The following is a 19,795-nucleotide window of genomic DNA, read 5'->3' as shown; positions in this document are numbered from 1 at the left end:
CTCTGTCTCCACCCAACAACACTGGCCTCATATTTCTGGGTTTTTAACCCTTAAATTGCTCAATACATAGTTTATCCGATTTCCTAGAAATCTCCCATTGTAACAGACTACCCTTAGTTTTGCACGTAGAATTGCAATCAGAGAGGAGCGCTGCCTCAGGTAATGTGTAGTTAAGTTGTGCACAGTACTTGAGGTGGCACTTGATCAGTTAATCCTCAGAGAGAGGAGTGAGGACACTCCCATCTCATAGCTCTGGGTTGTATTACAATTTAGTCCTTACGGAGGTGAAAGGGCAATTTGGTAACCCATGGCGCCACCCTATTATTGGTTGGCCAATTAACATCAATTGCTGGCCACACACGCTACTCCTTCTTAACTCAAAACTTTTAAGCATAAATTTAAATTCACAGAACGGAAAGCTGGGTGTTTGTTCGGTCAGATGCCACAAGGGTTTGTATTGGTTGGCAGCCATGCACACTGAAACACTATCTACCCATAAAAAAACAAAGCCAGTCACCGCAATCAAAGAGCTATTCAAGGCCAGTGATAATAATTAACCTCAGAAACCAATAGCTAACTTGTGGTTAAACAGCTTTCTGCTGGTGTGTCGCAGCAGCTTTGACTGGAGTTTTGCACAGGAGACCTCTGACAGGATGAGATCCTGGTTGACTGCACTTGTGTGCATCGGGGCTGTTGCCGTGGGGAAAGGATCCCCGGTTCAACGGACACCAACATCCACGGATGCTCTGTTAGCTGCCATCTACAAGTACAATGCGGGCTCTGGCCAGTTGAACCTCTTTAAACTCATGGCAACCTACTGCATTGCCATCAAGGTATAAAGACCGTTATTGAAGTGTTGAAATGAGGAAAGCAGATTTGTAGTGGGCCTGCACAGGCTTTGCTTTGATTGCCTCAGAATGAGGAGGGGGAGGTGAAGTTGGCCAAGTGCACTGTTAAGAACCAAAATGGTAAAAAAGGCAGCAAGGGAAAATGATAATGGGGTCCATTTTCACTGCCAAAGCTGGCGTTAATGGATCAGTAAAGGGCATAAAATGGGTGTCAGTAGTGGGTCCAGTTATCATCGGCGAAAGGAGCACAATTCGGAACAGGATTTATTTCTGGGTAAAACCGCCGCTTGTCACTTTTAACATGGGAATCAGGATCCCATGGTGTAACTAGACCAATTAATTGTCATCTTGAGTCAGTGCCATTCAGTTTTCAACCAGTTCTCACCTGCCAAAAGTAAGCATCGAATTGTTTCCATCGACCCAGAGGCTCCGCTTCCTCATGCCCCCCCTCCCCATGCTCCCTCTCAACAAATAACATGACCGATAGAATCCCAGGCATGAACTGTGAGCACATGAACTGTGTCAAGCTGCCCATTGGGCAGGCAGTTTGACCTTGAGAGACATCATGACTAAGTCTGATCCTGCACATGAGCACTTAGTGATCAATTGCCTCCTCCCAGTTGAAGCATTCTTGATCTCCTCCCACACGCTCCACCCTCCTCCCACTAAAGGAGTGCAGTGTCGTCAGCACTGGGCTGTGGATTGGAGCTGGGACCACCTTGTCTGTGTGACTCACTGAGAGAATGGAAGCAATTTGATGTGTATGCATTTAGAGCTACTTTTTGAGAGTTGCTAGTTTTCATTTGAATGATGTCTCATCACTTGTGCATTTGTTATTAGTTATCGTACCAGTAATGAAGCCCAATGTTTTATTTAGATTACTTTTATTATTGTTAAGTTTGAGGATTAAGGAATTGGGCATGATTATGGTTACATTGGGTAGGACAGAATTACATAAGCTGCAAAATTGATCTCGATAGCAACATTGGTGCCAGTGTTACGGTGCCCTATAGGCCTAAAATGGTGTTTTGCATGCTTTAGGGAATTCTAGGCATAGATTACGGTGCCCCTTGCTGGGATGGGGTAAGCACTGGATTATTGTGCATGCACATGAAGATGCTATCATGATGTTAAATAGCAGTTCTAGCTGATTTGGCTCACTTTTCAGTAACTCAGCCTGTGCATAGAGTAATATTGTACAGAAGAGGCCCTTTGGCCCATCGAACATGACCAATATTGTGTGCAGTTCTGGAATCCACATTATAGGAGGAATGTGATTGCACTTGAAAGGATGCAGAGGAGATTTACCAGGATGTTACCTGGGCTGGAGGGTTTTAGCATTGAAGAGAGATCTGATAGACAGGGATTGTTTCCTAAAGGGGGACATGATTGAGATGTATAAAATTATGAGGGACATAGAAAGAGTAGACAGGAAGAAATTTTGCCCTGGGGGAGGGATCAATTACCAGGGGACATAGATTTATGGTAAGAGGCAGAAGGTTTAGAGGGGATGTGAGGAAAAACGTTTTCACCGAGAGAGTGGTGAGAGTTTGGAACTCACTGCCTGTAAGGGTAGTGGAGGCAGAGACCCTCATAACATCTAAGAAGTATTTAGCTATGCACTTGCAATGCCAAGGCATACAAGGTTATGGGCGAAGTGCTGTAAAATGGGATTATAGTTAGGTGGTTGGTTTTGACCGGCACAGGTGCAATGGGCCATAGGGCCCTTTCTGAGTTATAGACCTCTATGACTCTATAACTGCATGTCTAGTGCCACTTGAAGGGTTAGCCACCAACTTGCAGATGAGATACTTCTGCTAAGGCAAGGTTAGCGGTGATGCACTAACAATTACAACGAGACGAGAGTAGGATGTAATCGAGGCTTTATTACACAGAGATGTGTGGCCTCCTACAGCAGCTGATGAAATGGCTGCTGTTCGGAGAGCACACATATTTATACTCCGCCTATTGGGCGGAGCCAGCGGGCAGGGATCTACCCCCGTACCTATAGTACAGGGGCCTTACCGTAATACCCATATATACAATATAATACAACAGTGGTGACAACCACATTCACCCCCTGTTAAAAATGAGTCCAGCGGGGGTGGTGGGAAAGTATATACATAGAGATTGGTTTTAAAATACAGGGAAGGTTACAAATTTAGACGATGGGGTGCCTTGATCTGTCGTTGAGAGCGCCGCAGTGCTGGTGGTGACTCAGGCGTTGGCTTGATTTACGGTGACTCCAGGAGCGTGTCGAAATCCTCTTCATCCCTGGGTGGGAGAAATGGGAGGACGGATAGTCCTGGAGCGGGTCTGCGGTGGGGTGCGCTGGGGGGAGGGAGGGTGGCGCCGGGGCGGAGGGGTGGGGTGTGGGAACCCAGCTGGTGCCAGGTCCCTGAGGGAGACTGTGTCTTGGCGGCCGTCGGGGTACGCTACGTAAGTGTACTGCATGTTGGCGTGGAGTAGCTTTACCCTCTCAACCAATGGGTCCGCCTTGTGGAGTCACACGTGCTTACGGAGGAGAACGGGTCCTGGAGCTGCCAGCCATATTGGGAGCGAAACCCCGGAGGTGGACTTCCAGGGGAAGGCAAAGAGACGTTCATGGGGGGTTTTGTTAGTCGCCGTGCACAGGAGTGACTGAATGGAGTGAAGTGCGTCGGGGAGGACTCCTGCCAGCGGGAGGCCGGGAGATTTGTGGACCATAGGGCCAGCTGGACGGCCCTCTAGACCGTCCCATTCTCCCGCTCCACCTGCCCGTTGCCCCTGGGGTTGTAGCTGGTCGTCCTGCTCGAGGCAATGCCCCTGTTGAGCAGGAACTGGCGCAGCTCATCGCTCATAAATGAGGATCCCCGGTCGCTGTGGATGTAGGCGGCGAAACCGAACAGAGCGAAGATGGTGTTGAGGGCTTTGATGACGGTGGCAGACGTCATATCGGGGCATGGGACGGCAAAGGGGAATCGGGAATACTCATCAACCACATTAAGAAAGTACGTGTTGCGGTCGGTGGAGGGGAGGGGCCCTTTGAAGTCCACGCTGAGGCGTTCAAAGGGACGGGAGGCCTTCACCAGGCATGCATGGTCTGGCCGGTAGAAATGCGGTTTACACTCCATGCAAACCTGGCAGTCTCTAGTGATCGCCCTGACTTCCTCGATTGAGTCGGGCAGATTGCGGGCCTTAATGAAGTGGTAAAAGCGGGTGACTCCTGGGTGACAGAGGTCGTCGTGCAGGGGATCTACCCTGACCTGTAGTACAGTGGCCTTACCGTAATACCCATATATACAATATAATACAACAGTGGTGACTACCACAAGCGGCAGTTCTGAGAATGATGTTTGAAGGTGCTTTGAAAGCTGCTACACACATTCAGGGAGGCAACAGGATTCAGTGACTCAATTTTGCAAGAAATCTGGGGGCTGTGGTTGCAGTGTCTCTTGGTCTCAGCATGACCACCAAAATAGAGTAAAGGCTGCAGAGGGGGGAAGCTTTGCAAAGAGGGAGGAGGAGGAGAGGTCTCCACAAAAAGGTTTCTCGAGAGAACTCCAACCTCCACTTGACCCAGGGGTTGTTCCTGAGATGACGCAGTTTAAGCAAAGATATGATCAACAAAAAGCTTCTTCAGCTGAGCTGGGAGTCTCGCACCAGGGTCAGGAGGTACTCTCTGTCAGGGCCGATGCAACCAGTGCCAAACTAGGTGGTCACCTCGAGTGGCCAATTGTGGGGGAGCAAAAACCTGCATTTCTTTTTTTTAATGTATTTTATTACAAACATGTATGAAAACAGGTTACAGCAAATAAACACCCTGGGAAACATACTTCCCAGCAATCAACTATACAGTCTGGACAGATTTTTCCCTCCACCCCACCCCTCCATCCCCCCCCCTGCAACAAACAGCTCCTCAGACACAGTCACAAACAATCCCCCACCTTTTCTCAAACCGCCCCCTCCAGAGCACCTTAACTCAAACTTTATCTTCTCCCAGCGCAGGAAGTTGTACAGGTTACCCAATCAAGCCACTACCCCTGGTGGTGATGCTGATCAAGACTCCAGTAAATTTTGCCGTCGTGCAATCAGAGAGGCGAAGACCATGACATTGGCCTTCCTCCTCTCCATGAGCTGCGGCTTCTCTGAAACCCCAAATATTGCCACCAAAGGGTCTGGGTCCACCTTCTCCTCCACTACCCTGGCTAAAACCGTGAAGACTCCCGCCCAGGAACTTCCCAATTTTTCGCAACCCCAAAACCTGTGCGTGTGATTCGCTGGCCCCGCCCACATCTCTCACACTCATCTGCTACCCCTGAAAGAACCTACTCATTCTCACCTGAGTCATATGCACCCTGTGCACCACCTTAAACTGTATCAGGCTCATCCTTGTACAAGAGGAGGTCTTGTTCACCCTATGCAGTGCCTCACTCCATACTCCGCAACTGACCTCCCTTCCCAAATCCGCTTCTCATTTCTCCTTGATCTTCACCAGCAGCTCGCCTCCCTGCTACACCAGCCACTTGTATATATCCGCAATTCTTCCCTCCCCTTCCACATCCGTAAGCAGCAGTCGCTCCAGAAGGGTGTTTCTGGGCAACCAAAGGTACCTCCTCCAGACCTTTTGCGCAAAGTCCCTAACCTGTAGATACCTGAACTCATTCCCCCTCAGCAGCTCCACCCTCTCCCTTAGCTCCTCCAGACTGGCGAACCCTTCCTTCAAATACAGATCCCTCACCTTGGCCGACCCCACTTCCTTCCACCTCCTGTATACACTATCCATCCCCCCCGGCTCAAACCCATGATTCTCTCACAGCGGCGTTAGGACCGACATCCCTTCCACTCTAAATGCCTCCTCAACTGATTCCATATCTTCACCGTGGACTTTACCACCAGGCTCCTTGAATACCTACTCAGAGCCATTGGCAACATTACTGTCACCTCAGCTCTCAAACTAGATCCCTTACAAGATTCCTCCTCCATCATAACCCACTCTATCCCTTCCCCTTCCCACCACTGCCGCATCTTGTCCACATTTGCCGCCCAATAATAATGAAGCAAGCACGGCAACGCCAACCCCCCCCCCCCCCCCCCCCCCCGGCCCCCCCCACCCGTCTGCTGCCTCTGCCTCTGTAGCAGGGTCCTCCCCACCCTCGGCACCTTCCCCGCCCATACGAAGTCTGAAATAATTGTGTCCACTTTCCGAAAAAAGGCCTTTGGTATAAAGATCGGGAGAGCCTGAAAGATAAACAAGAACCAGGGACGGGATTCTCCCCTACCCGGTGTGACGGGGGGTCCCGACGCAGGGGAGTGGCGCCAACCACTCCGGGGTCGGGCCTCCCCAAAGGTGGGGAATTCTCCGCACCTTTGGGGGCTAGCCCCGCGCCGGAGCGGTTGGCACCAGAAAACTGGCGCAAAAAAACGGCGCCCCCGGCAGCGGGGCTGGCCGAAAGGCTTTCGCCGGTCGGCGCATGCGCCGGCGGTGACGTCAGCAGCCAGCTGCCGCTGACGTCACAACCGGCGCATGCGCGATGTGGGTTTCTCTTCCGCTTCCGCCATGGTGGAGGCCGTGGCGGCTGCGGTGGAGAAAGAGTGCACCCAGGACACTGGCCCGGAGTCTGAGCGGGGGGCCCCGATCGCGGACCAGGCCACCGTGGGGGCACCCCCCGGGGTCCGATCGCCCCCCCCCAAGACCCCGGGGGCCCGCTCGTGCCGCTGATCCCGTCGCCACCAGAGGTGGTTCAAACCTTGGCGGCGGGAGAGGACTCCCAGCAGCGGGACTTCGGCCCATCGCGGGCCGGAGAATCACCGCAGGGGCCTCGCCGATCGGAGTGGCGAGATTCCTGCCGCCGCCACTTCCCGGGTGGCGGAGAATCTCTGCCACGGCGGGGGCTGGATTTTCGGCGGCCCCAGGCGATTCTCCGACCCTGCTGGGGGTCGGAGAATTTCGCCCCTTGGCAGAATATTCATTTTCACCACTTGGCCCTCCCTGCTAAAGTTAAGTCCAGTTTATCCCACCTCTTAAGATCCTTCCTGGCCTCCTCCACCGGCTTTGTTAAGTTCCATTTATGGAGTCCCGTCCATTCCCTCGCTACCTGAATCCCCAAATACCTAAACTTAATCGTGCTGCCGTAAATGGCACCCCCCTAAATTAACCCGCTTTTCCAGCTCATTCACCATGAAAACTTTGCATTTCCCGACATTACGTTTGTACCCCAAGTACGCTCCAAACCTCCCCAGCAGGCCCATAATCCTTCCCATTTTCTCCAACGGATCTGAAACATGCAGCAAGAGGTCATCAAGCAAGTACCACCAGCATTTCTTTTTTTATAATGGGATCTGAAAGTGCTGGATTTGCATTGAACATAAGAACATAAGAACTAGGAGCAGGAGTAGGCCATCTGGCCCCTCGAGCCTGCTCCGCCATTCAATGAGATCATGGCTGATCATTTTTTGACTCAGCTCCACTTTTCGGCCTGAACACCATAATTCTTAATCCCTTTATTCTTCAAAAAACTATCTATCTTTATCTTAAAAACATTTAATGAAGGAGCCTCAACTGCTTCACTGGGCAAGGAATTCCATAGATCCACAACCCTTTGGGTGAAGAAGTTCCTCCTAAACTCAGTCCTAAATCTACTTCCCCTTATTTTGAGGCTATGCCCCCTAGTTCTGCTTTCACCCCCCAGTGGAAACAATCTGCCCACATCTATCCTATCTATTCCCTTCATAATTTTATATGTTTCTATAAGGTCCCCCCTCATCCTTCTAAATTCCAACGAGTACAGTCCCAGTCTACTCAACCTCTCCTCATTATCCAACCCCTTCAGCTCTGGGATTAACCTAGTGAATCTCCTCTGCACACCCTCCAGTGCCAGTACGTCCTTTCTCAGGTAAGGAGACCAAAACTGAACACAATATTCCAGGTGTGGCCTCACTAACACCTTATATAATTGCAGCATAACCTCCCTAGTCTTAAACTCCATCCCTCTAGCAATGAAGGACTAAATTCCATTCGCTTTCTTAATCGCCTGTTGTACCTGTAAACCAACTTTTTATGACTCATGCACAAGCACACCCAGGTCTCTCTGCTCAGCAGCATATTTTAATATTTTATGATTTAAATAATAATCCCGTTTGCTGTTATTCCTACCAAAATGGATAACCTCACATTTGTCAACATTGTATTCCATCTGCCCGACCCTAGTCCATTCACTTAACCTATCCAAATCCCTCTGTAGACTTCCGGTATCCTCTGCACTTTTTGCTTTATCACTCATCTTAGTGTTGTCTGCAAACTTGGACACATTGCCCTTGGTCCCCAACTCCAAATCATCTATGTAAATTGTGAACAATTGTGGGCCCAACACTGATCCCTGAGGGACACCACTAGCTACAGATTGCCAACCAGAGAAACACCCATTAATCCCCACTCTTTGCTTTCTATTAATTAACCAATCCTCTATCCATGCTACTACTTTACTCTTAATGCCATGCATCTTTATCTTATGCAGCAACCTTTTGTGTGGCACCTTGTCAAAGGCTTTCTGGAAATCTAGATATACCACATCCATTGGCTCCCCATTATCTACCGCTCTGGTAATGTCCTCAAAAAATTCCACTAAATTAGTTGGGCACGACCTGCCCTTTATGAACCCATGCTGTATCTGCCCAATGGGACAATTTCTGTCCAGATGCCTCACTATTTCTTCTTTGATGATAGATTCCAGCATCTTCCCTACTACTGAAGTTAAGCTCACTGGCCTATAATTACCTGCTTTCTACCTTCCCCCTTTTTTAAAGAGTGGTGTCACGTTTGCTAATTTCCAATTCGCTGGGACCACCCCAGAGTCTAGTGAATTTTGGTAAATTATCACTAGTGCATTTTCAATTTCCCTAGCCATCTCTTTTGGCACTCTGGGATGCATTCCATCAGGGCCAGGAGACTTGTCTACCTTTAGCCCCATTAGCTTGCCCATCACTACCGCCTTAGTGATAACAATCATCTCAAGGTCCTCACCTGTCATAGCCTCATTTCTATCAGTCAGTGGCATGTTATTTGTGTCTTCCACTGTGAAGACCGACCCAAAAAACCTGTTCAGTTCCTCAGCTATTTCCTCATCCCCCATTATTAAATCTCCCTTCTCATCCTCTAAAGGACCAATATTTACCTTAGCCACTCTTTTTTGTTTTATATATTTGTAGAAACTTTTACTATCTGTTTTTACATTCTGAGCAAGTTTACTCTCATAATCTATTTTACTCTTCTTTATAGCTTTTTTAGTAGCTTTCTGTTGCCCCCTAAAGATTTCCCAGTCCTCTAGTCTCCCACTAATCTTTGCCATTTTGTATGCTTTTTCCTTCAATTTGATACTCTCCCTTATTTCCTTAGATATCCACGGTCGATTTTCCCTCTTTCTACCGTCCTTCCTTTTTGTTGGTATAAATCTTTGCTGAGCAGCGTGAAAAATTGCTTGGAAGGTTCTCCACTGTTCCTCAACTGTTCCTCAACTGTTTCACCATAAAGTCTTTGCTCCCAGTCTACCTTAGCTAGCTCTTCTCTCATCCCATTGTAATCTCCTTGTTTAAGCACAAAACACGTGTTTGATTTTACCTTCTCACCCTCCATCTGTATTTTAAATTCCACCATATTGTGATCGCTCCTTCCGAGAGGATTCCTAACGATGAGATCATTAATCAATCCTGTCTCATTACACAGGACCAGATCTAGGACCGCTTTTTCCCTTGTAGGTTCCATTACATACTGTTCGAGGAAACTATCGCGGATACATTCTATAAACTCCTCCTCAAGGCTGCCTTGACCGACCTGGTTAATCGACATGTAGATTAAAATCCCCCATGACAAATGGTGTACCATTTCTACATGCATCGGTTATTTCTTTGTTTATTGCCTGCCCCACCATAATGTTACTATTTGGTGGCCGATAGACTACTCCTATCAGTGACTTTTTTGCCTTACTATTCCTGATTTCCACCCAAATGGATTCAACCTTATCCTCCAGAGCACCGATGTCATTCCTTACTATTGCCCGGATGTCATCCTTGAATAACAGAGCTACACCACCTCTGTCCTTCCGAATGGTTTGATACCCTCGGACATTTAACTCCCAGTCGTGACCATCCTTTAACATGTTTCAGTAATGGCCACTAAATCATAGTCATTCACGATGATTTGCGCCATCAACTTATTTACCTTATTCTGAATACTACGAGCATTCAGGTAAAGTACACTTATGTTGGCTTTTATACCTCTGTTTTGAATCTTAACACCTCGATCAGTAACCTCTCCTAAGTTATACGCCCCCTTAACTTTTCTCCTAATTTTCCTGTTGTTGAACCCATATCTTCATGTAACAACCTGCCACGTCACTTACCATTTATGTTTTTACTTCCCGTTTTATTCCTTTTAGTATCACTGGACCTATTCACTGAGCTTCCCTCAGTCACTGTACCTTGTACTGTCACCCTTTTTGATTTTTGACTATGGCCTTTGACTGTGCCTTACACTTTCCCCCTTACTGCCTTTTGTTTCTGTCCCTGTTTTACTACCTTCCAACTTCCTACATCGGTTCCCATCCCCCTGCCACATTAGTTTAAACCCTCCCCAATAGCTCTAGCAAACACCCCCTAGGACATCGGTTCCAGCCCTACCCAGATGCAGACCGTCCGGTTTGTACTGGTCCCACCTCCCCCAGAAATGGTCCCAATGCCCCAGGAATTTGAATCCCTCCCTCTTGCACCATCTCTCGAGCCACGTGACATTTAACCCTCGGACATTTAACTCCCAGTCGTGACCATCCTTTAACATGTTTCAGTAATGGCCACTAAATCATAGTCATTCACGATGATTTGCGCCATCAACTCATTTACCTTATTCTGAATGCTACGAGCATTCAGGTAAAGTACACTTATGTTGGCTTTTATACCTCTGTTTTGAATCTTAACACCTCGATCAGTAACCTCTCCTAAGTTATACGTCCCCTTAACTTTTCTCCTAATTTTCCTGTTGTTGAACCCATATCTTCATGTAACAACCTGCCACGTCACTTACCATTTATGTTTTTACTTCCCGTTTTATTCCTTTTAGTATCACTGGACCTATTCACTGAGCTTCCCTCAGTCACGGTACCTTGTACTGACACCCTTTTTGATTTTTGACTATGGCCTTTGACTGTGCCTTACACTTTCCCCCTTACTGCCTTTTGTTTCTGTCCCTGTTTTACTACCTTCCAACTTCCTACATTGGTTCCCATCCCCCTGCCACATTAGTTTAAACCCTCCCCAATAGCTCTAGCAAACACCCCCTAGGACATCGGTTCCAGCCCTACCCAGATGCAGACCGTCCGGTTTGTACTGGTCCCACCTCCCCCAGAACCGGTCCCAATGCCCCAGGAATTTGAATCCCTCCCTCTTGCACCATCTCTCGAGCCACGCATTCATCCTATCTATCCTGACATTCCTACTCTGACTAGCTCGTGGCACAGGTAGCAATCCTGAGATTACTACCTTTGAAGTCCTACTTTTTAGTTTAACTCCTAAGTCCCTAAATTCAGCTTGTAGGACCTCATCCTGTTTTTTTCCTATATCGTTGGTGCCTATGTGCACCACGACAGCTGGCTGTTCACCCTCCCCCCCCCCACCCCCCAGAATGTCCTGCAGCCGCTCCGAGACATCCTTGACCCTTGCACCAGGGAGGCAACTACCATCCTTGAGTCTCGATTGCGTCCACAGAACCGCTGTCTATTTCCCTTACGATTGAGTCCCCTATCACTATAGCCCTGCCCTTCTTTTTCCTGCCCTCCTGTGCAGCAGAGCCAGCCACGGTGTCATGAACCTTGCTGCTGCTGCCTTCCCCTGGTAAGCCATCTCCCTCAACAGTATCCAAAGCGGTATATCTGTTTTGCAGGGAGATGACCGGAGGGGACACCTGCACTGCCTTCCTACTCTTGCCCTGTCTTTTGGTCACCCATTTTCTATCTCCCTCAGTAACGTTCACCTGCGGTGTGACCAACTCGCTATACGTGCTATCCACGACGTCCTCAGCATCGCAGATGCTCCAAAGTGAGTCCATCCGCAGCTCCAGAGCCGTCAAGCGGTCTAACAAGAGCTGCAACTGAACACACTTCTTGCATGTGAAGGACCAGGGACAGTGGACATGTCCCTGGGCTCCCACATCGCGCACGAGCAGCATGACACGGGTCTGGGATCTCCTGCCATGTCTTAAACCTTAGGTTAACTTATACAACTACAATTCCAAAAAAAGAAAGAAAAAAATAAATAAATGAATTAGACAATGAAAAGAAAAACTACTTACCAGTCACTTACCAGGGTTAAAAAGCGCCTCCTACCCACCCAGCCTTGAATTGCCACCTAGCTTCAAATTCCCAAACTCAGTCTTTGCTGTGTCTCACTCTGACTGTCTTCTCTGGCTCACTGGGAGAACTGCAAATAGCAGATTACTCATACTGAAGGGAAGTGATTGTGTCTATTACTCCAGCTGTGTTTTCATTTTAGAAATAACGCTAGCATTTTACGCTGATCACTGAATAGAAAATAGCACAAGAAATTTGAATCAAACTATTATCACTGGTCTGCTTTATTGATGGACAATTGGTCTATATAGTTTATGTGAAATACCTCGGCCGGAATTCTCCACCACCCGCCGCCGGTTGCAGAGTTCTCGATGTGGTGGAGAATCTCGCGTCAGGCAGAAAATGGGCAATTATTCTGCTGCATGCTCCGGCCCCCACTGGTGGTGGCATCGAGGCTCGCACCTTGTGCCGATGGAAGGATGCAGATGGCTCATTTGAATCCATTTGCGCCCTATTAATGTGCTGGACACCGGATTTTCTATGCCTCCATGATATTCAGGCCCTCTCGACTAAGATTCACGCAGGCGTGGATGGATGCAAGTACTTTCTAACATGGCCCTGATGCGGTTAACCTCATGGTAGTCTGAGGGGTTAAGTATTTAACATTTGTCCCAGCAAACTCCATCAGAGGGCCCCATCCCCACAATACAAATCCTGCCTACCCTGTCCCCAGACTCTCTCACCAGAGACCCCATCACACCCCACCCCAGAGATTGCATCAGACCCCCCCCCATCAGAGGCCCCACCAGTGACCTGCATTAAAGGGCCTACCAGAGAACCCAACCAGACACCCTCAAGTTACCCTACCTGAGACAAACACCTGACCTTATTTAGAGACCCTTATGAGATCCCCATCAGAAACCCACATCATTCTTCCATATCAGAGATCCCCCCATCAGAGACCCCCCCATGTCAGAGGCTGCCCCTTCAGTCACCTATGTCTGGAAGCTAAAGAGCAGTCCAGACAGAAACAGTGAAGAATTGCTATTTTTTCACTGATCTGTCCCTTAAACCTGCTGCCTCAGACAGAAGTGTAGAAAGCAGCAGCTGTTACTTCATAGAAAGCCCAAACCATATCACAAGGCTTTAAACCCTCCCAGATCCATTTATGTGCAAGGCTCCTATTCACTTTCAAGGGGAAATAGCTTTTAGTAGGCCGTAATTGACAGGGCATAGCTTCCAGGCAGGCAGGTGCTTGGATTATTTATTTTAATTTCCCTTCACACTTGAATGCATCTCAAAAGCCCAGCTTTGAAGCTAACCATAAACGTCTTTGAGTTAATTGCTTTCACTTCCTCTTTTTCTCAGCAGACAGCACTAAACAGTGGTTCGCACTGTTACTTCACAGCACCAAGGTCCTAGGTTCAATTCCCGGCTTGGGTCACTGTATGTGCAAAGTCTGCACGTTCTCCCTGTGTCTTTGTCGGTTTCCTCCAGGTGCTCCAGTTTCCCCCACAAGTCCCAAAAGACGTGCTATTAAGTAATTTGGGCATTCTGAATTCTCCCTCTGTATACCCGAACAGGCGACGGAATGTGGCGACTAGGGGCTTTTCACAGTAACTTCATTGCAGTATTAATACAAGCCGACTTGTGACAATAACGATTATTATTATTTATTATTATTATTCATTTAAACAGCTTTTAATGTGGTCAGTTGCTGTCAATCATAGCTAAATGCTTATCATGTCTCTGATATGGGGGATCTCTGATATGGGGGGTCTCTGATGGAGGATTATCTGATATGAAAGGATCTCTGACAGGGGTCTATGACAGGGGTCTCTGGTGGGGGGTCTCTGGTGGGGAGTTTCTGGTGGAGGCGTCTGATGGGGATCTCTAGCGGGGGTCTCTGATGAGAAACCGATGGGGGGTTGGTTGTGGGAGAATCAGGTCACTCTCATGAGTGTGCACTGTGGGAGGGGGGGGGGGGTGACCCAGTAATTTCCATAGTGATGGTGGTGGTGGGTGGGGGGGGGGGAGAGTAGGATGCCCCTACTTGTCAGCAGGAGGACGGCAGGATTGGCATTGCAGGGGGGAGGGGCCAACCATGGGACCATGCTAACACTGCACCACTGTGCCGCCTTTAATTCTATTTGTTCTATCTACTGTTGACTATTGTAACTGAATGGTGTGCATGGGGCAGCATGGTAGCATGGTGGTTAGCATAAATGCTTCACAGCTCCAGGGTCCCAGGCTCGATTCCCGGCTGGGTCACTGTCTGTGCGGAGTCTGCACGTCCTCCCCGTGTGTGCGTGGCTTTCCTCCGGGTGCTCCGGTTTCCTCCCACAGTCCAAAGATGTGCGGGTTAGGTGGATTGGCCATGCTAAATTGCCCGTAGTGTCCTAAAAAGTAAGGTTAAACGGGGGGGTTGTTGGGTTACGGGTATAGGGTGGATACGTGGGTTTGAGTGGGGTGATCATTGCTCGGCACAACATCGAGGGCCGAAGGGCCTGTTCTATGTTTTATGCACCTTTTAAAATGAGTTGTGGATCACCATACATGGTCATTGTGATAATGTATGAGTGCGCCAACCATCTCTCAGACCCTGGTTGAATCCGACATGCTCAGACGCATCTTCTCCTTGCCAAGTAGAAGGATGAACATCTCAGTACACTACTGTCCTCAGGTGCACAATCCTTGTGAAAATTGAGGCATCTTTTAGTTACTATCCATTGAAAAGCAGCTAATGGAATACCGATTGCATTCATTTTTATGGAACTCTGAGTATTAAACTATCCTGGATTGGCTTTTTAAATGTCTCTCTTGTTAAACTGAACCGAGCGTTTGTGTTTTACTTCTGTTCCAAAGCGTAGCATAGGAGAGTTGTAACACATTAGCACAATAAAAGCAAAGCTATTGCGTTTCGTACCACACACAGAAATGAAATATGAATATTTAAAATGACATTTTTGTTAAGAATACAACTGAGCTGCAATAGTTCTAGTTTCACAATTATAATGTGGCTTTACCACGGGGTATGAGATTTCACAAGGATGAGAGGGATTCTTGTATTCTATATTGGAAGCTTCCAGAACAGATGATCATGTGACTTGTGAGTCATGTGACCTGTAGCCACCATCTTTTTGTTCAGCAAAAGCCCAATTTAAAATAATGAAAAAAGAATGAAGTTTTGATGTACACAGTTTTGATTTCTTTTCATGTCTTATTGGCACGACACTACATTAAAAGTTGCAAAACTGTCAGTATATATTAATTTGCTGGATGAAGATGCAGTGTAACATTTTCCTTTATGGACATTCTAGCTTCATGATTCTTTATTATCGCAATTACTGCACCAACAGCGGTCAGGCGAAAGTACTTTGAAATTTGCAAATATTTTGAGGTTATTTTTTGAAACATTATTTGTACTAACATAATTATTGATGTCCCATTTCGATCTTTTTTTTCCCACAAAGGGGGCTCTGGGAATCCCGGCACAATGTCCACTTTGCGAAGTGAAGATATGAATATAAAAAGAAAAACCAACCTAGATTTTTTATGAGGGGAGAGGCAGAATTTGTGTTTAAAACCGTAAAATCAAAAGCATTGAATTATAATTAGGAATTCACCACAGTCGACGAAATCGATTTTTAGGGTTATGCAAATATTTTGAAATGACAGTACATGCCCAGATAACGTTTTGCCTGATGAGGCTGCAGAAAAGAAAAACAAAGGGCGCAATACTCCGCACTCACGCCGGTTCGGAGAATAGCGGGCCGCGCAAATTTTCACGGCGACGCTGGTCCGACGCCCTCCCACTATTCTCCGAACCCCGCACAAACTACACGTCAGCATTCCCGGCAAAGGCCTCGAACGTGCCCCCGACACGACCAGAATCGCTATTTATTGGACCCCCGCTATTCTCCGGCCCGGATGGGCCGAAGTCCAGACGTCATCACGCACTGTTTTCACGCCGGCCAACACACCTGCTTTTCAAGTTCGTCAACCAGTCGTGCTGGCTGACGAGAGCTTCGAGGAGTCAGCGCACCGCTCAGCGCACTGCTGGAGTCTGTCCACAACGGGGAAGGCATCCCCGAGAACGGGAGGGGGGGGTAGTGTGGGAGACGGAGGGGGGAGTGGGGAGACGGAGGGGGGAGTGGGGGAGACGAAGGGGGGAGTGGGGGAGACGGAGGGGGGAGTGGGGGAGACGGAGGGGGGAGTGGGGGAGACGGAGGGGGGAGTGGGGGAGACGGAGGGGGGGAGTGGGGGAGACGGAGGGGGGAGTGGGGGAGACGGAGGGGGGAGTCGGGGAGACGGAGGGGGGAGTGTGGGAGACAGAGGGGGGAGTGTGGGAGACGGAGGGGGGGAGTGGGGGAGACGGAGGGGGGAGTGGGGGAGACGGAGGGGGAGTGGGGGAGACGGAGGGGGGAGTGGGGGAGACAGAGGGGGGAGTGGGGGAGATGGAGGGGGGAGTGGGGGAGATGGAGGGGGGAGTGGGGAGACGGAGGGGGGAGTGGAGGAGTGGGGGAGACGGGGGGGGGGAGTGGGAGAGACGGAGGGGGGGGAGTGGGAGTGGGGGGGGGTAGGGAGAGAGTGAGCGAGTGACATGTCCAACCCGGTTACAAAATGTCTGCCACCATGCTATGGTGTGCCGGTTACGAGGACACGGCCGCTGGTTCCCCTGTGGCTTCCGGCCACAGGCCACTGACGCACCGGTGAAGAGGACGTAGTTTACTGGCCGTTGGATGCAGAAAGTGACCAGGGGTTAGGCTGCCCGCGTGTCAGCAGCACGACCAGGCCACCGGGACACACAGGTATCCCGTGGCAGGCGGCTGCCAAGGTGTCGACTAACCTCCGTCTAACATGTCCCGTTTCTCTGCCCCCCACCACCCTTCTGTAGGTTAGCACAATGTCTGCGAACAGAACGGCTATGTTCTGCGCAGTGGTTGGGGCCGCTGCACTGCATTTGGAGATGCAGCAGCATCCACACCCACAACCCGCAGTGGATGCAGGGCCAGCTGCAGCAGCAGAGGGAAGGGCCGAGGAGTTGCCAGTCGTCGAGCAGCATGGGGGGGAGGAGGAGGAGGAGGGGGAGGAGGAGAGAGTGAGGGTGCAGCCGCGGCACCAGAGGCGACGACCAAGGCCGAGAGTATACCGTGTCCGGGTCTCTTTCCTAACAATGACAGACATCACCTGCAGGAGGAGACTCCGGCTGAGTAGGCGGACGGTGATACATATCTGTCACCTCGTGGCGCACCTCGCCCCACGTGGAACGGGGGGAGGACACGCGATCCCGGTTGCCACCAAGGTGACGGTCGCTCTTAACTTCTATGCGACCGGCTCCATCCAGTCTCCGAGCGGGGACGTCTCCGGGATCTCCCAGTCATCGGTCCACAGGTGTATCCGGGATGTGACCGATGCCCTCTATGCCATCGCGGACCGCTACATCACCTTTCCCGAGGACCGAGCAAGTCAAGACTCACGAGCTCGTATATTTGCCAGTGTGGCCGGGATACCGATGGTGCAGGGGGCAATCGATTGTGTTCACGTCCCCATGCGCCCGCCTGCAGGGGACAGGCAGGTGTTCACAAACAGAAGGGGGACATACTCCATGAATATCCAGGTGGTATGCGACCCCCACATGAGGATCATGAACGTCTGTGCAAGGTTCCCAGGGAGTGTGCATGACTCCTACATACTGGCGCAGTCATACATCCCTGCGATGTTTGAGGGGCGTCACCCCCGGCTGAGGGGCTGGTTGCTAGGCGACAGGGGTTATCCGCTGAGGTCTTGGCTGATAACGCCTATACGGAGGCCTCAGACCAATGCGGAAACACGATACAACGAGGCCCATACAGCAACCAGCAGTGTGGTGGAGCGCTGCCTTGGCCTCCTGAAGATGAGATTCAGGTGCCTGGACCGTTCCGGAGGGGCCCTGCAATACCAGCCCGACAGGGTCGCTCGCATTGTTGTGGTCTGCTGTGCGCTGCACAACATCGCGATGCAGAGGGGAGATGACCTGCTGCAGAAGGCGGAGGGAGAAGCCAGTGACAGTGGTGCCAGCACAGAGGAGGAGGAGGAGGAGGAGGAGGAGGAGGAGAGGGAGCAGGAGGAGGAGGCTGGCGGAGTGGCGGGCGCAGCACGCAGACACGACCCAGGTGCTGGTGATGTCCAGGAGGCGGCACGACGGACCCGGCGAGGACGGCGGGCACGCGACGCCTTGGTGGCAGCACGGTTCACGCATCGCATGTGACGTCTCCGCTGAACACCAAACCACCACCTGCATCGCTAGTCGTGCAGAGGGTCAACAGACAACTGCCACCACCACAGACCCCCCCCCCCCCCCCCCCCCCCCCCCCCCCCCCCCCCAACCCCTCTCAGTGTACACTGCTCCACTTAGACATCACCCTTACCACTGGGTCCAGACGGTATGGCACAACATTGATGGCTGTGTCAGCGGGTGTGATCAGTGCCATGTGGAATGATGACAGCCCGCTCTGCGAAGAGCTGTGAGCTCAGAATCGTTAGAGAAAGTCTGACCCATGGCAATAGCTGAACCATCCACCTTGGTGGCCGCTGAGATCGTCACGGACACTCTATCACATGCCCGCGTGGGCTAGCTGTGGGAGGGGGTGGGGGGAAGGGACTGCACACCCGGCACCGAAGTTTCACCGTTCGTCAACCCCAGCGACACTCGGTCACCATCACGAATCCTGTGGCTGTGGAACAATCACACGGTATTACAAGTAAGGTGGAACAGTGCATTTAATGTGAACAAACATTTACAGGTGCCCTAGCCCCTACAACTAAACTGTACCCTTCACCCATGCCAACTTACTCAGTGTCTCACTTTGTTGCCTTACGGGCCCTAACACTACGTCTAAGTGATTCCCCAGATGATACAGCAGGAGTGGAGGAGGACTGCTGCGAATCACCCCCTTGCCTCCACCGCGGATGCCACCCGTGCGGTATCGGCCTGGGTTTCTGCCATGAGCGGCACCACTCCCTGCTCGTGGACGCGGTTCGACTGCTCTAACAGCGTCTGCAGAGTCTGGAAGACAGCCCTCATCCCGTCATTGTGTCCCTGGGTTTCTTGAGGCATCGGCTGTGCGGGTGGGTTGAGAAAGTCCAGGAACTCGGAAAACGTCTGGGAGCCAGCTGCATGCTGGGCCTCGCCTGGCCTCCGCCAGTCCGGGCCCTCGGCTGCTCAGACCTCCACCTGCTGTACCTGCTCAGCTGTGATGTGCGACCCAGACTGTGACCCAGGAGCCTCATCACTAAATAGGCCCGCCGGGGTGAGTGTCTCTGGGATGGTGGATGGTGTGGGAGAAAGCTGTGCCGCAAGCTCGAGGTCGTCTTGGGTGGATGCCTCCTCGATGTCATCGGCCCGCTGAGAGGCCGCAGGGCGTCCGCAGGCCATTTCTTTATCTAGCTGTGTCGCCGCCCTCTGGGCGTCCTGCTCCACAGATTCTGTTGGGGAGGATGGGACTCCCCGCTGATCGGGCACCCTCTGTCGTGCGGCCCAGGGTGAGGTGGGGGCAGATGCCTGTGTCCGTCTGGAGCCAGACGGCCCTGGTCGTTCGGCATCACGTCCTAGGGAAGAGAATGAAACGGGTTATTTAGAGACGCTCGGCC

General features: G+C 50.6%; 1 protein-coding gene across 1 annotated transcript in view; it reads left to right on the top strand.

The window, feature by feature from the left end:
• Nucleotides 1–593: 593 nt before the first annotated feature.
• LOC119972350 (cathelicidin-related peptide Oh-Cath-like) overlaps nucleotides 594–19,795 on the top strand; it is a 40,519-nt gene continuing 21,317 nt past the window's right edge. The window contains exon 1 of the mRNA XM_038808891.1: nucleotides 594–833. Within this exon, the coding sequence (XP_038664819.1) occupies nucleotides 654–833 (180 nt within the window). The 5' untranslated portion in view covers nucleotides 594–653. The remainder of the gene's footprint in view (nucleotides 834–19,795) is intronic.

This window comes from Scyliorhinus canicula, chromosome 10 (genome assembly GCF_902713615.1).
Source record: "Scyliorhinus canicula chromosome 10, sScyCan1.1, whole genome shotgun sequence".
Classification (NCBI taxonomy): domain Eukaryota; kingdom Metazoa; phylum Chordata; class Chondrichthyes; order Carcharhiniformes; family Scyliorhinidae; genus Scyliorhinus; species Scyliorhinus canicula.
Note: the sequence above shows the minus strand (reverse complement) of the source record. Positions and strands in the feature narration are given on the sequence as shown.